The 13,928-nt window shown below is 43.0% G+C and overlaps 1 protein-coding gene across 1 annotated transcript in view; it reads right to left on the reverse strand.

Annotated features, from left to right (window-relative positions):
- Positions 1 to 3,182: 3,182 nt before the first annotated feature.
- FCHSD2 (FCH and double SH3 domains 2) overlaps positions 3,183 to 13,928 on the reverse strand; it is a 244,574-nt gene continuing 233,828 nt past the window's right edge. The window contains exons 16-21 of the mRNA XM_068988167.1: positions 10,707 to 10,790; positions 10,409 to 10,586; positions 9,895 to 10,115; positions 8,033 to 8,162; positions 7,808 to 7,890; positions 3,183 to 5,293 (exon numbers count right to left, since the gene is read on the reverse strand). Coding sequence (XP_068844268.1) covers positions 5,210 to 5,293; positions 7,808 to 7,890; positions 8,033 to 8,162; positions 9,895 to 10,115; positions 10,409 to 10,586; positions 10,707 to 10,790 — 780 coding nt within the window. The 3' untranslated portion in view covers positions 3,183 to 5,209. The remainder of the gene's footprint in view (positions 5,294 to 7,807; positions 7,891 to 8,032; positions 8,163 to 9,894; positions 10,116 to 10,408; positions 10,587 to 10,706; positions 10,791 to 13,928) is intronic.

Genomic DNA, 13,928 nt, shown 5'->3' on the forward strand with positions numbered 1-13,928 from the left:
CCTGAGGCTTGAGAGGGAGATGTGACAGAGGCTCTTGTCCTGGGCTCCTACTGTCCCTGGTCATCTCCCTATCCTGGGAGAGGCACCTTGGCTTCAAACTGCTGTTCCCAAGTCACCCCCACCAGACACGAGCCCTCTGGTGACAGGAATGGGAACCGAGCCATCCGTGTCTCCAGGACCAGAATGTGGCCTGGGGCAGGAAGTTGCTGACTAGACAGTGACTGAGTAGAGGTGGTCCTGGACCTTAGATCTGCTCTGGAGGAATCCTGGTGGCATGAGGCGTGGCCCCATCTGCAATATGTGAAATGCCGTGTCTGGTACAGGCTGTTTTCTTTTTATAGATGCACATTTCACTAGTCAATAATATTTCAGCTTATCTCTGCATTATCTTACTCGATTCTCCTGGCTCTTATGAAGCTCGTATTGTCTTCTCCTTCCCACTTTACAGATGAGAAAAGCAAGGCCCAGAAAGGTGAAGGGATGAGTGTAAGGTTACAGCTAAGTGAGGTAGCCCAGGGACTTGAATACAGGTCTCTTGACCACTCTCCTGCTGTTCACAGGAGCAAGTGAGTGACAAGAAGCATGCGTATTTGTTTAGCACACAGTGTGGAAGAGGTGTTCCTTTCTGTTGTTTCAGGATAACATTCCAGTAAAGTATTTCCAGACCAGGGCTCTCTGAAACAGACGGGGCAGAAGTATTGCATTTGTGTTTTCAGCCAGTGGGACCAGGGGAAATTGGTTCAGGAATGAGACGCCCTCTGGAATTAATTCTTGACAGATCAAGTGGTAACAGCCTCTAAGAGGAAACTTATACTGGTTGTGTTAAGTTGTAGGATTTGGGGACAAATTACAACTCTCTCCTTATACACTAAAATTCCTGTAACTTGGTTGTATTTTTGTCATGAAAAACAGCTTCATAATGAGCAATTAAATGCAAAGATTCAGCCAGATTGTGTCATAAAGCCACTCAGAGGCCAAAGAAATAACTTGCCTCACTACTGAAAGCTTTGGCTGGGTTCCCTGGGCAGTGAGGGAAGGGTGCAGCACAGTGAGATTACAACCCAGAGGAAGGAGTTTGCTTTGTCCTGGTGGAGAGTCCAGTGGCTTGAATCTTCAACTTCTGGCCATTCCGAGAAGTCTGTTTTAGTAGAGTCTTCTCAAATACTGTGACTTTTGTGTGTGATGTTCTCATTGTGCATCTAGAAACTGAACTTACCTGGAACCTAAAGGTTGGATGAGTCCTTGGAAATCATCTCATTCTGCTCCTTTTAAAGCTGGGGGCTGTGGTAGCCCAGTGGAAAGGGTATCCATCAGGTGGTGGCAGGGCTGAGGCTGCAGGATATCCTCCCGCTCGTTTCCGCCTGCCTGTGGTTGTGGGCTGGGGCGGCTGGGGCGGGTTAGAGAGGAAAGGGATTCAGGTGATGCGCTGCGACTCTGCTTTGGCTGCCTCACGTTTAGCTCCTATGATGAAGGAGGCCCCCCCTATAACTATGATAGAGGGGTGGGGCAACCAGCTTAATTCTGTCCCCTGGTCATAGACCAGGCCTCTGGTACCAACGGTAGTGTTAAATGTGAGCAGCTTTCATTAGGAGGGGAAGACAGAAGATGGAGATGATATTAATGTGTATTGATATTAATGTGTATGCCCTTAACATATTTATGGTAAGGCACTTTCACACCCACTCCTTCCTTTGGGCCTTATGACAGCTCTGGAAGGACAGCAAGGCACAGCTCTGTAGGGGAGGTGCTGAAGGTTAGGCAGTGACGCTGAGGAAGACCACGCTGTGCCACACACTTCACATGTCCTTGGAGCCACGGCATAGGTTTCTGATGGGGACACTGAAGCTGGGTCCCACAGCTGTCAAGTGGGACCCAGGATTTAACTCAGACCTTCTGAGTCCAAAGTCCACGTTGTCTTCTATGCTGTTGGTGGGAGTGTCGACAGATATGATTCTTTTGGAGGCCAATTTGGCAACATCTAACAAAATCAAATCTATACATATTATTTGTGGTGCTAGTGGTAAAGAACCTGCCTGCCAATGCAGGAGATGTAAGAAATGCAGGTTCGATCCCTGGGTCAGGAAAATCCCCTGGAGGAGGGCACGGCAACTCACTCCAGTACTCTTGCCTGGAGAATCCCGTGGACAGAGGAGCCTGGTGGGCTATGGTCCACAGGGTCACAAAGAGCTGGACATGGCTGAAGTGACTTAGCACACAGCATGACAAAATTAACTACACACATATATTTTTAACTCTTAAATTACATATTTAGGAATTTACCTGATATTTTTACTGGAACAAATTTATAAACAATAGGTAAAAAGGTATTAATTTCAGCTCTCTGAAAGCAAATGAATGGATACAGCCTCAACATCCATCACTATAGGAATGTTTAAATCATGCTATATCCAAACAATGGAATATAATGCTGCCTTCAGAAAGAATGAGGTAAATCTAAATGTATTATATAACTTCACATATGAAAAAGGTAGTGTTGGCACATGTAAGTTCTATGCACAGAAAATGTCTGGAAGCTTACATATCACACTTGCCCAGCTCTGGAAGAGGAGGGTTGTGGGGGCCTGCCTCAAACAGTGGTCCTCACTGGGGTGGCTAGTAGCCAGATGGACTCAGCTTTCTACCTGGAATCCTCCAGCCATCCCTAGAAACAGTAAAATCTCCTTCTCTTGCCTCATGACTCCTCAGGGTAGAGGTTTAGGAAAAGGACAGAGGAGTACAGAGTGCCCACGGCCTGCAGTCGCATCAGTCTGAGGGGACTCAGTGGCCTCCTTCTGGCCCTCGCAGCTGCAGATCTGGGGCTCCCTCCTCAGTCACCTCAGCACATTCTCCGCCTCTCCTTTCTGGCACATATCATACAGTACTGTCCTCAGGCGTATCCTTCTTTTTACCTCCATGGAAAGAACCTTGACGGCCAAGGCCACAACTTACTTATTTTTATCTCTAGCATTCAGGGTATTACCCCTGACAGGTGGGTGGCACGAAGGGCTGTCTGTCCCATGGATGGGTTAATTTACTTCCCTCTCTTTGTATCTGTTGTAAGATTTAAAGGAGGGCCTGAGAGTGTCTTTAAAACAAACACTGTCTATTTGGAAAAGCCTGTTTACCCAAATCTTCTTATAAGAAAAACTTAGAAACGTAATTCCATTGTTTTTTATTATTCAACATTTTATACATAATAAATACAAAGTTTTTACAGCCACTGTAAAGAAAGCACTTCTGCACAGAGGCTCCTCCTCTGAGCCCAGCCCTGTGCACTGTGGTGCGGGGTTACATGTCCTAGAGGGACGGGTTCTTATTAAAAAGGAGGCATATTCTTACAACTTCGTTTTTTTTTAAAATAAAATTAGCAGCTCTTCCAAAAAATATTTTAAAATATAACAAAAGATTTCAAATAACTCTCTGAGAATGTGGAAAACCCAGATTCAAGGACAATTTTGCTAGCTAAAGAGAGAATACAAGACTGGGTGGCAAGAACTGCCCAATTTCAGCACTTTGAAGACTTTTAAAGTGCTTTGAAGATTTTTAACTTGTCCACAAACTTTAAAATCTTAAAAAGAAAAAGCCCACCCTTTTAATTTCTTTTGTAAACTTAAGAATAAGTTTGATAAACACAAAAAGACCTCAAATAGATCAACAAGTTTTAAGAAATGCAAAAAAAAAAAAAATCCTCAAATCACAGAGAAGATTCATCAATGGATACTGTCATTGAAGTGATCAAATGACTATCTGAAAACTTCTTCAGCTATGACCTTATTTCTAGTCAAAAATCCCACGGGGACATTTGGCGAGCATTTCAAGTTTTTAGAGATTCTTAGGAGGGATGGCATTTTCAAAGCAAAAGACAACTTTTGGATTAAATTCTGAGAATCTTGATTTTTTTAAAAAAAGGGAAAAAAAGCAACTGGCAAACATCCCTTAGTTCCTAAGTAATGCACTCCCTATCTTCCATTGGAGGTGGAGGGCCACCAGAGGCCTCTGGGAGCCACTGCTGTGGGTTTGTTAGTCTGCAGGGAAGGCTCTTCCTGGCTCTCCCTGTGACATGGAGAACTTGTCCTTTCCTTGTCAATTTGCACCATACAATCCTTTTGTCCTTCTTCATAGGAAGATGGTTTACTCCTTGAGCCACAGATTCTTCCTCCCAAGGAAATGTCAGGTCAGAGGGACCTGGGAAGCTGCATTTTATGTGGTGGGTGGCTGCTGGTCTGGGCCAGCCACAACTTGGCTGCCTGGGCCAGTGGACTAGCTTGGGAATAAAATAATGCTAGGTGCCTCCCCAGTAGAGAAGCTTGACAAGGCAAGTATGTGTCCCCAGTTTTATCAAGACATTCAAATTCTAGGATACTGGTCATGATAGTATATGCTGCAAAAATTAAGATGAAAAAATACCCAAATATAAAAAGAACACTAAGTCAGCTCATTGCAGATCTGGAAGCTCCATTTCTGCTTTAGCCACAGCCTCCTTTCTATTAGTCTATGTGATGGATGAGATTCGGCTACTAGTTCAGCCCCTCCATGTTAGCTCCGCTAATACTAAATGAATGGCATAAATATTAATACAAAGGACACTGTTAATTGTTTTAAATCTGTTAGCTGTGGAAGAGATGTGCATTATTGCAATCAGTGCTAAACTCAGGGCAGTCTACTTTTTTCCAATAAGGTTTCAGTTTCTCAGTTTGGGGACCAACTGCGGGGAGGAGCCAGCCTCTCCTGAAATCCCTCCTGCTGCTTCCTTATGTAGCCGACATGATCTGATTAAACTCAATCAGATAAGCCAAAGCCACTTGAAGAAAGATGAGCATCTTTGCCACGTCCTCGTGGCCACAGTAATATACTGTACGAGTGCACATGATCAGTATCTCTGTGACTGTGCCCTGAACGAGGCCTGGTCTTGAGTCTCATACAAAAATGGGTCCCTAGTAGGCAAGAGGACTGTCCCTCTTCTCTGCTTCTAAGGCCCACTAGGATTTGTGCTGTGCTAGGAGAGATGACATAGAAAATGACAACAAAAAAAGGCACGAAATATTAAAAACGTGGGAGGTGTCAACCAGGCCACCCGGTCACATATAGTCCTCCTTGTTTTTGCTCTGTTCGAGTCATCATCATGCAAGCAAAGGTGCCTAAAAAACAAGACTGGCCAAACTCCAAGCCTGGCCTTGATTGTAGCAGTAACGGACAGGCAAACCCATCATCACACCAGTGTGATTTCCACATCCTCGATCTTCTCTGCGGGCCTTCGGTGGTTCTGCGTAGGAGGAGGGGGAGCTGCCCGGACCTGAGCAGGAAACCATCACATGGTCAGTCAGCTTCCTGATTCAGTGGCTGAAGCATCGAAATCCGACCAATCACTTATTCAAGGACATGGGCTCTCAGAAATGTTCTAGGCATGTGCTTTCAACTTAATTTTTATAGCTTCTTACATTGAGAAGGACAGACTGCTCTGGATGAAATGTGAAACTCACGACTCAGGTTCTTTCCTGGGCTGAAAGCCTCATGGCCACAAGAGTCTTTGTAGTCCTGACAACCTTGGCCCAAGCAAAGGCCTAGAGTTGGAAGCGAGAGAGAGCATTGACTGGAGAACTGAAAAACCTTTAAACATGTCTTGGAAGGAGAGATGCAAGAGATGAGACTAGAGAGACAGGCTGGGCTAAGTCATGAAGGGCCTTATTAAGTCATATTTAAAAATCTGAGCCTTATTCTATAGGCAAAGAAGAGTCCTTGAGGGATTTAAGCAGTAATATTAGATGTGTGAAAAGATGACTCAGGTAAAAGTTTGAAGAAAAGAGTGGTGGAGGGCAAGAATACAGGCTGACAGTTTTGGAGCCTCCTGTGATCGTCTGAAAAGGAGCTGATGTTGGCTGGCACTGGGGGAATAGAGGGGGACAACTTGACAGTCATCTCTAGGTAACCCTGGCAGGCCTTGCGATGACTTCACGAAAGGCAGGTCAGGGAGGTGTCACGAGTGATCCCAGAGCACTAGTAGGATAGGGGTACCACTCACCAGGATGGGAAATAAGGGAGAAGGATGATGTCTGAGAAGGAGGATAATTAACTAGTTTTTTGCTGAGTTTTGGGGGTTTGCTATATATATACACTGAGATTTCCACAGATCTGAAGCTCAGAGAAGAGATTGGATAGGTAGTTATAAATCTGGGAGCTGTCAGTAAATAAATGGTTATCAAAGTCTTGGGAGTAAATGAGATAACTCAGGAGTAAGTTTAACGACTTTAAGAGCAGTAGCCCTGGGACTCCTCTGGTTGCTCAATGGTGAAGAATTTGCCTTGCAATGCAGGGGACGTGGGTTCAACCCTTAGTCAGGGAACTAAGATCTCACATGCCATGGAACAACTGAGAGGCTGACCTGAGTGCCCAAATACTGAGGCTGCACACAGCAGCTACTGAAGCCTGGATGCGCTGGAGCCCACACTACAGAGTCGATGCAGCGCATCGAAAAGATCCCACACGATGCAACAAAGACTCCCCCTGCTGCAACTAAAACCTGACGCAGCCAAGCAAATTAAAAAAAAAAGAGGGAAGCGGTTAGTGGACGGAACCCTGAGAAGCATCAACAGAGCTGGATAAAGGCAGAGAAGCCCTCAAAGGTTAATGAAAAGGAAGGCCAGGAAGTAGAAAGCAGACCAGGAAAAGTGTGGTGGAACAAATGGGTCCACTTCTCTCCACTACTGCTCTTCCCCACTAGTTCACATTACTGTCCTCTCTTGCTTGGACCATTGCTCCAGCCTCCTTACAACTCCTCATGTTCATTCTGACACTTTCTACTCATTTTCCACCTAGCTGCCACAGTAGTGTTTTTAAAATGCACAGCTGGGATGTCCCTGCTGGTCTCCCAATTCAAGGGATATAGGCTTGATCCTTGGTTGGGGAACTAAGATCCCACATGCTTCAAGGCAACTAAGCCCACTCACTGCAACTAAAGAGAAATCCATGCTCAGTGACAAAGAGCCCATGTGCTACAATTAAGACCAAGTGCAGCCAACATAAAATTATAAAAATTATTAAGTAAAAATAATTTTTAAAAATACACAGTCATATCACTATCTGGTTTACAATCTTACAACATCTTCCTATCACATTTAGGATCACGAACCAAATCCTTAACAAGGCACTCAGTATCTGCTGAATGAACAAAGACAAAGGTTGTAAGTGGCTCAAAGAACTGTGTCAAATACTGGTAAGAGGGTCTAGGAAAATAAAACTGCAAATGTAACTAGATTACCATGAGGAAGTTACGACCCTGGAAGAACTATTTCACAGTGAGGTAGTGGGATGGATTTGATGACAGCCGAGTGAGGGGCGGGTAGAGGTGATTATTTGTAAAGAACAAATAATTTATTTGAGAATAGAAGCTCTCAAACCTCAAAAGGGCATGTATTTATATCATCTCACTGTCTGTCGAAGAGGAAAGTAGAGGCCTGGAAAAAAAGTTCTCAATAAACGTCTGCTGGAAAAAAAAAAAATTCTGTTTCACAATTAGACTGCTTTAATGCTCACAGAACTTGTTATAATTTAAATACACTTTCCATAGTTGTCACCTGGCAATCTCACCATGGCTTAGTGAGGAAAGTGCCAGCGTAATAAGCTAGACCTTCCAAGATGTGTTTATTTTTATAGCCTTCCTTTTCAAGAGCTCTGTTTAACTTCCCAAGTCCATTGCAACCTGGCATGGAAGAAATTAGTAACAACACAGGGGTCACGGAGCTCCATTAATTTCTAACTTTCAATCTGGAAGAACTATGCACTCTATTACTCTGCTAGATAAGAGACTTACAGGTCGCAGTTTCCCATATGAGGTCTCAGGAGTATGCCTGGATGCCTGCGAGAATCCTGGCGATTCGGCATGGAAGCTGTTTTCTAAGGGAGGGAATCAAAGCAGCTCAATTTATTTGTATTGCTGAGCAATATAGATGGTAGTTCAGATCTGTTTACCCTTCAGATGAACACGTGGCTTTCCAAATGAAAGTGTATTTTGATAAATGCCCACGAGACCCCTTACCGTTTGCTGAAGGAGAGCGGGAGAAGTACTGGGAGCCCCTCTTATCTGGGCTGGGGTAAGGGCTGCTGGGAGGCTGGTCATACAGCGGCAGTGGAGGCAGGGAGCTGGGCGGTTTGGGGGAAGGAGAGACCTGCAGCAAAGGGAACAGAGGTTACACAGTGCTCACTTCAGGAGGGAGGTCAGCTGGCTTCTCTGACTGCTCCTGGCAAATAACCCTTCTCCGGAGCTACATTATGATTGTTAACTTTTTTGACCAGCCTAATTAGAAGCAAATAAGCCTAGTTTGATGGCTAAGTTGAAGATGATCTCTCTTGGTAAATGCATGCATGCTAAGTCCCTTCAGTTGTGTCTGACTCTTTGTGACCCCATGGATTGTAGCTCGCCATGCTCCTCTGTCTGTGGGAATTCTCCAGGCAAGAATACTGGAATGGATTGCCATGCCCTCCTCCAGGGGATCTTCTCGACCCAGGGATCGAACCCACGACTCTTACGTCTCCTGTGCTGGCAGGCAGGTTCTTTACCACTAGCACCACCTGGAAAGCCACACTTGAAAATATGTGGGTTATTTTAAAGTATCTTTTGATATTGATTTCTAACATAATTCCACAGTGCTAAGAGAACAGACTCTGTTTGATTTCAATACCTTTAGACCATGACATTTTTGCACCTTGTTTTATGTCCCTGGATATGTTCCAGTGTCTCCTAATTTACAGTCTATGGGAACTTGAAGAGAATTTGTATCCTACTATTGTGTGAAAATTATATAAATCTTAATTACATTGAGTTGGTTCACAGTGCTTTTCAGGCCTACTATATCCTACTTCTCTGTATATTCATTCTACTAATGTTTGAGAGTTTGATATTGAAACTCCATCTAAAAATCTTAATTTATCTACTTAAAAAATAATTGTAAAACATGGTGGAACTATATGCAACCTTGCTCTGTATTTTCCAAGTCTCCTGTGAATGTGTTATCATCCTTTCATAATTAAAAAAGAGTAAAATAAAAAAGCAAATGAGCCTAGAATAACCACACTACCACCAGTTTTGTGTTGCATTTAACTTTTTCCTTCCATAGATCTCATTATACTGATTTTAGTTTAAATTAAACATTTACCAAGTCAAACCATTCTCTAGAGTTCTACTGAAAACATATCAAAGTAGTCAATCCAGTGAAGAACAAAAGAAAGAACAAGTTCTATTTTTCGTGAAAAAAAAAATAATTGGCTGAGTTTCTGACTTCCCCAGGCTTTGTAATTGTCATGTTCAGTGGTCATAATACTGTACGAGCAAGATGGGCAGACATATTCCTTACAGTCCTGGACCTGCCAGGCCTGTTGTGACATATCTGAATTAGGAGTTTCCCGTAAAGACAAGTTTTGCTATGATGAAGTAAGCCTCAGGTCACATGAGTACATGGGGCTTTGGGAGTCTCATTAGTTCTCTGAAAAGGATTAGCAGCACCTGGGTTGGGCAGGGAGGTTCTGACAGTGAGGGAGAGAAAGAGGCTGCTAATATTTTTACTGTATAAACTAACCACAGAGACAATACATTCCCTCTCCGGTTTCTTTCTTTCTCCTCACCAAACCAGTCTTTTGTAGGTCACACACAGTGTAGTATTTTGGTTCCTCAATTCAGAGAACAGAATGTGGGAGACATGAAGTGTAATATAGGCATTACACAGAGCCTGGCTGACAAGTCTCTGCTTCCCAAATTCAGTCTTGTGGAAACTTGGCAACCAAAAACTGGAGTGGTAAGGGTGAGGCTGAGACCACAGCCCACTTCTGTGTGGGTCAACAGACTCTTTGGGAGTTATTTTCTTGAACTATCTTTTAATTCAGCTTTCTTCCCCTGTTGTGCACCTGAATCTCTTGCATCCATGGAGTGTCACCATTTTCTGAGGCTGAAAGTTCTTCCACTAGCACCGATGGGAAAACTCCAATCCGCCCATTGAATTCTCCTTCCCAGAAGCCATCGTCATCCTGGTTTTCTTTGTTCAAGATTCGGATGATTGCTCCCTCAGGAAAAGATAATTCATCATCTGTCTGGCCCTCGTAGTCATAAAGTGCTTTCACGAAACAGACTAGGTAGCAAGAGAGAAAAATGCAGTAAGAACACCAACAGCCAGGTGACTCTCACAACCACCCCATGCACAGGTGACAGCTAAGAGTGCCCAACGGAATAAGAGCAGAGCTGTAGTTCTGTACTCACTGAAGAGCAACTCTAGGATTCCACTGTACAGGACACATGAGGCCAAATACATACATTACAGAAAGGGAATAAACCCAGGTTTTTAACCAGCTGAAGGCTGACTCCAAGGTAATAGGGTTTACGTCAAATGTGACCAAATAAAGAGTGCCTTGTTTCAGTCTTTACCACTGGCATCTCCGTTGAGGCTGCCTGAAACGAGCTCGGCCTCCGTGGAATTGCTGGATGTGTGTGACCGACTGTCCAAGGCAGCCAAGGACTGCAGCATGCTCAGCAGACTGTTCGAGGTGGGAAACTGTAGGTACTTTTCTGGCACATAACCCACTTGGCCGACTTTATTTCGAGCCTGAGTAAAAGACATGCGACAAAACAGGTTTGCACACACAATTTGGACAGGGTACAACAAGAACCAAAACAAACTCCTGAAAATGTCACAAGAAGGGGTGATATGAGCAAAGGAATATACCTTTACCCAGTCTTCCATATCTCCATCTTCAATCACTTCTAACACCTCATGCTCCTCAATGGTCAACTCATCTGGTTGAGAAGCCTGCAATGTAGGATGGTCATGGACAAAATTAAAAAGGTTAGATAAAGAGCAGATGTGAACTGATTATAACAGAAACTGGGGATCAAAGTATTGAAATGATTTTGAAAAACGTACTGAACATAAAAATTTGAGTGCTGTAAAACTATCATAATGAGGTGAAGTTTTACTTAAAAAACTAAACAAAATAAAGCCACAACAAAAACTGGAGAAACGGAATCCTCAAGAGGCAGTCAGGCTCAGTGAACACAGCACTCTGCTGGAGTAGGGGACCTGGGTTCCAGCTCCAGCTTATGTATCTATTGGTAAGTTATTCAACTTCTTGATGCCTCCATTTCTTCAAAATGACAATCCCGCCATTCTCGGGAAGATGGGGTGGGGGTGGGGGTGGGTGGAGTCAGTGTGGGATGAATAAGCACAGAACCATGATGGTTTGGGAAGCACAGGCAAAGGAGAAAGCAGTGAATCAGAACCGCACCACAGGGCTACAGTGGAGGTGCAGGCTGTGAAAATGCAAAGAGCTATGTATATGGATTGAATGACAGCTTGAGCAGTGCCTGGAATTGGTCTCGAATCACCGTAAAACAGTGGCCAAGAGAAGTAAGTTGTAGGAGAGAAATGATTGATATTGGTCAAGGCTTGGATTTATTATGCTCCAACTTAACTGTAGACACTGGGCTGATCCATTTGGGTGCTTCTGCAGAAGTTGCTGTGACTTTTTTTAAAGTAAATAAAAGCAGGAGTCCACTGACACTGGACACCCAAATGCTGCCCATGAGGCTGTAGAATCTGAGGGCAAACTCTCAGGGACTCTGCAGAGGGGTCAGAGAAAGAGACTGTGTTTCCTGAAGAGACTTGTCTGTTACACGTAACAGGAGGCATCTGCAGGCATCTTCTGGTTCTTAGTGAACAGCTGTAAAATCTTTCCCCAAGTCTCAAGATCAGTGAAAACTACCAGTTAAGACCATATAGCTTTTCAGATCTCACAGTCTCAAAGTATAAAAATATCTCCAAGTTACATAAGCAAAAATAAGGCAAGGCTCATTTCCCATTGCATGTACATTTCATCAAACCCAGATTCTGGACATTGCTATAATAGCTGCTTGAGATAGAAAAACAGTATTGAAAATGGCTGACTAATCACAGAAATACTCCAGGATCAGAATTTTAAGCAGATTACCTCTGACCTCAAAATAAGAGAAAAAGAGTCCACTGATTTCTGATGGCTTTTCCAGTGGAATTTCTTCACTAATCTGAAACCACACTATGCCTTGAATATACCAGAAAAAGGCACCTATATAACAAAGTTGTTTTTCCTAATTCTGTGGCAAAACTTTTCAAAGGTTATCAATACAACCAGATTTCAATGTGTGTGAGAGCAAAGCAGGGGAGTTAAACACCTTTAAATATATTGCTGCCCCTGTAGAAAAGTCATGAAGGTCCATGCAAGTTGTCCAACATTGTTATATAAGCAGTGCTATATACAGCATTGTTATACTAGCAATTCTTTCACTTGACAAGGTCAAGTCCTTCCCATGACACTCAAGACCCTGTGGTCTCCTGATGTTTTGGCCCCAGCAAACTAATCCCTAGTATCTGAATATACCATGTTCTGTATTGTCTCTATGCCTTCCTTCCAAGAGGCCTTGATCCCTCTTTCCCATTTGGTAACTGGAATTAGATTACTGTGAGTTCAAGTCCAGCTTCAGTCTCTTTCTACAGGCAAGTGACTGTAAGACCTTTCAGAGCCTCAGTTTTCTTTTTTATTCCTATTACAACGCAAGCTCCATGAAGGCAGAGATTTCTGTCTGTGTTGATCAATGCTGTAGCTCCAAGCCTAGAAAAGAGCATAGCATGGTACATGGAAGGTACTCAAGTAATATTTGTTGAATTAATGGATTGGTTGATAATTTCTTCCTTATAGGATTATTGAAAGGATTAGAAATATATATATATATATTGATTCTAGGCACACAGGAATTCATAAATGGTAGCTATTATTATTACCCATGATTTGATGCCTGGCTTATATGTATACCAAGACCACCCACAATGAGCTGGTTGCTTTTTTCCTCCTTTTATTCTTATAAGGCTTTGAGTATCCCTCTAACACTGACTACTATGGCACTCAAGTTAGCTGTTTGCACTTGTGGGCCTTCTAATACAATGACTTCTTTAAGGCAGGGAATGTAATTTTTCTCACTCATCCCAACCAAGGACAGCAAGTGGTCAGTAAATGGTTATTAAATAAACACATGGTCATACACTACCTCATGAAGTCCTGATATGCAGTGGCGGCCAGAACCCCAGAAGCAGCCATGCCCTGTTTCCACCACCTTTCTAAATTTCCTGTTTTCTGTTAAAACAATACGCTTTTTCCTGATCATAAAAGTAATAAATGCTCACTGTAGAAAAGCTAGAAATAGGTATAATCGAGATCTGAAGGTAATACAATTTGGTATCTTACTTTCTTGACGTACCATTTCTTCTTACAAAGAAACCTCAAATGTAATTTTTCAATTATCCTCATAATATTGTTATGGTTGTATTATATGAATGGTTAATTTATTTAATTATTTCCTTACTGGACTGCTAACTTTGCTCTTATTAAGTAGTACTATGATGAAAAAAAATTTTGTACCCAGAATATTTTTCTATATTGTGGGTCACTTCCTTAGGACAAATGCTAGTAGGGTCAAAGTGACAAGCATTTTTAAGGCTTTTGAAACAAATCCTTAAATTTAGCTTTTCTTAAATTTAGGCTTTCTTTGCTGGTCTGGACCATAGGAATCACAATTAGGCTTATAGTTAAGCCTCTCTGTACTCTAACCTGCCCTCTCTGGAATATCTATACCACGACCAGGGTTACCTTATTTTAAAGCCCAGTCTGATTTTAGGACACATGATGGCTTCCTTCAGCCAGGATGGAAGCCAAACCTTGGTGTGATCTACAGGTCTATCTGATATCTTTACTTCCAGCTGCTCTGTTTCCCACATTTGATGCTCACATACCACTGAGTTTAACATTTCCTGGACACTCTATCATCTCATCAAACTGTGTCTCTGCATCTGTTGTTTGCATAGAACGCTCTTTCCGTTCTCTACCTCATCATTGTGACTAGAAAGATCTTACTCCTGACC

The sequence above is a fragment of the Capricornis sumatraensis genome, chromosome 16, assembly GCF_032405125.1.
Source record: "Capricornis sumatraensis isolate serow.1 chromosome 16, serow.2, whole genome shotgun sequence".
Lineage (NCBI taxonomy): Eukaryota > Metazoa > Chordata > Mammalia > Artiodactyla > Bovidae > Capricornis > Capricornis sumatraensis.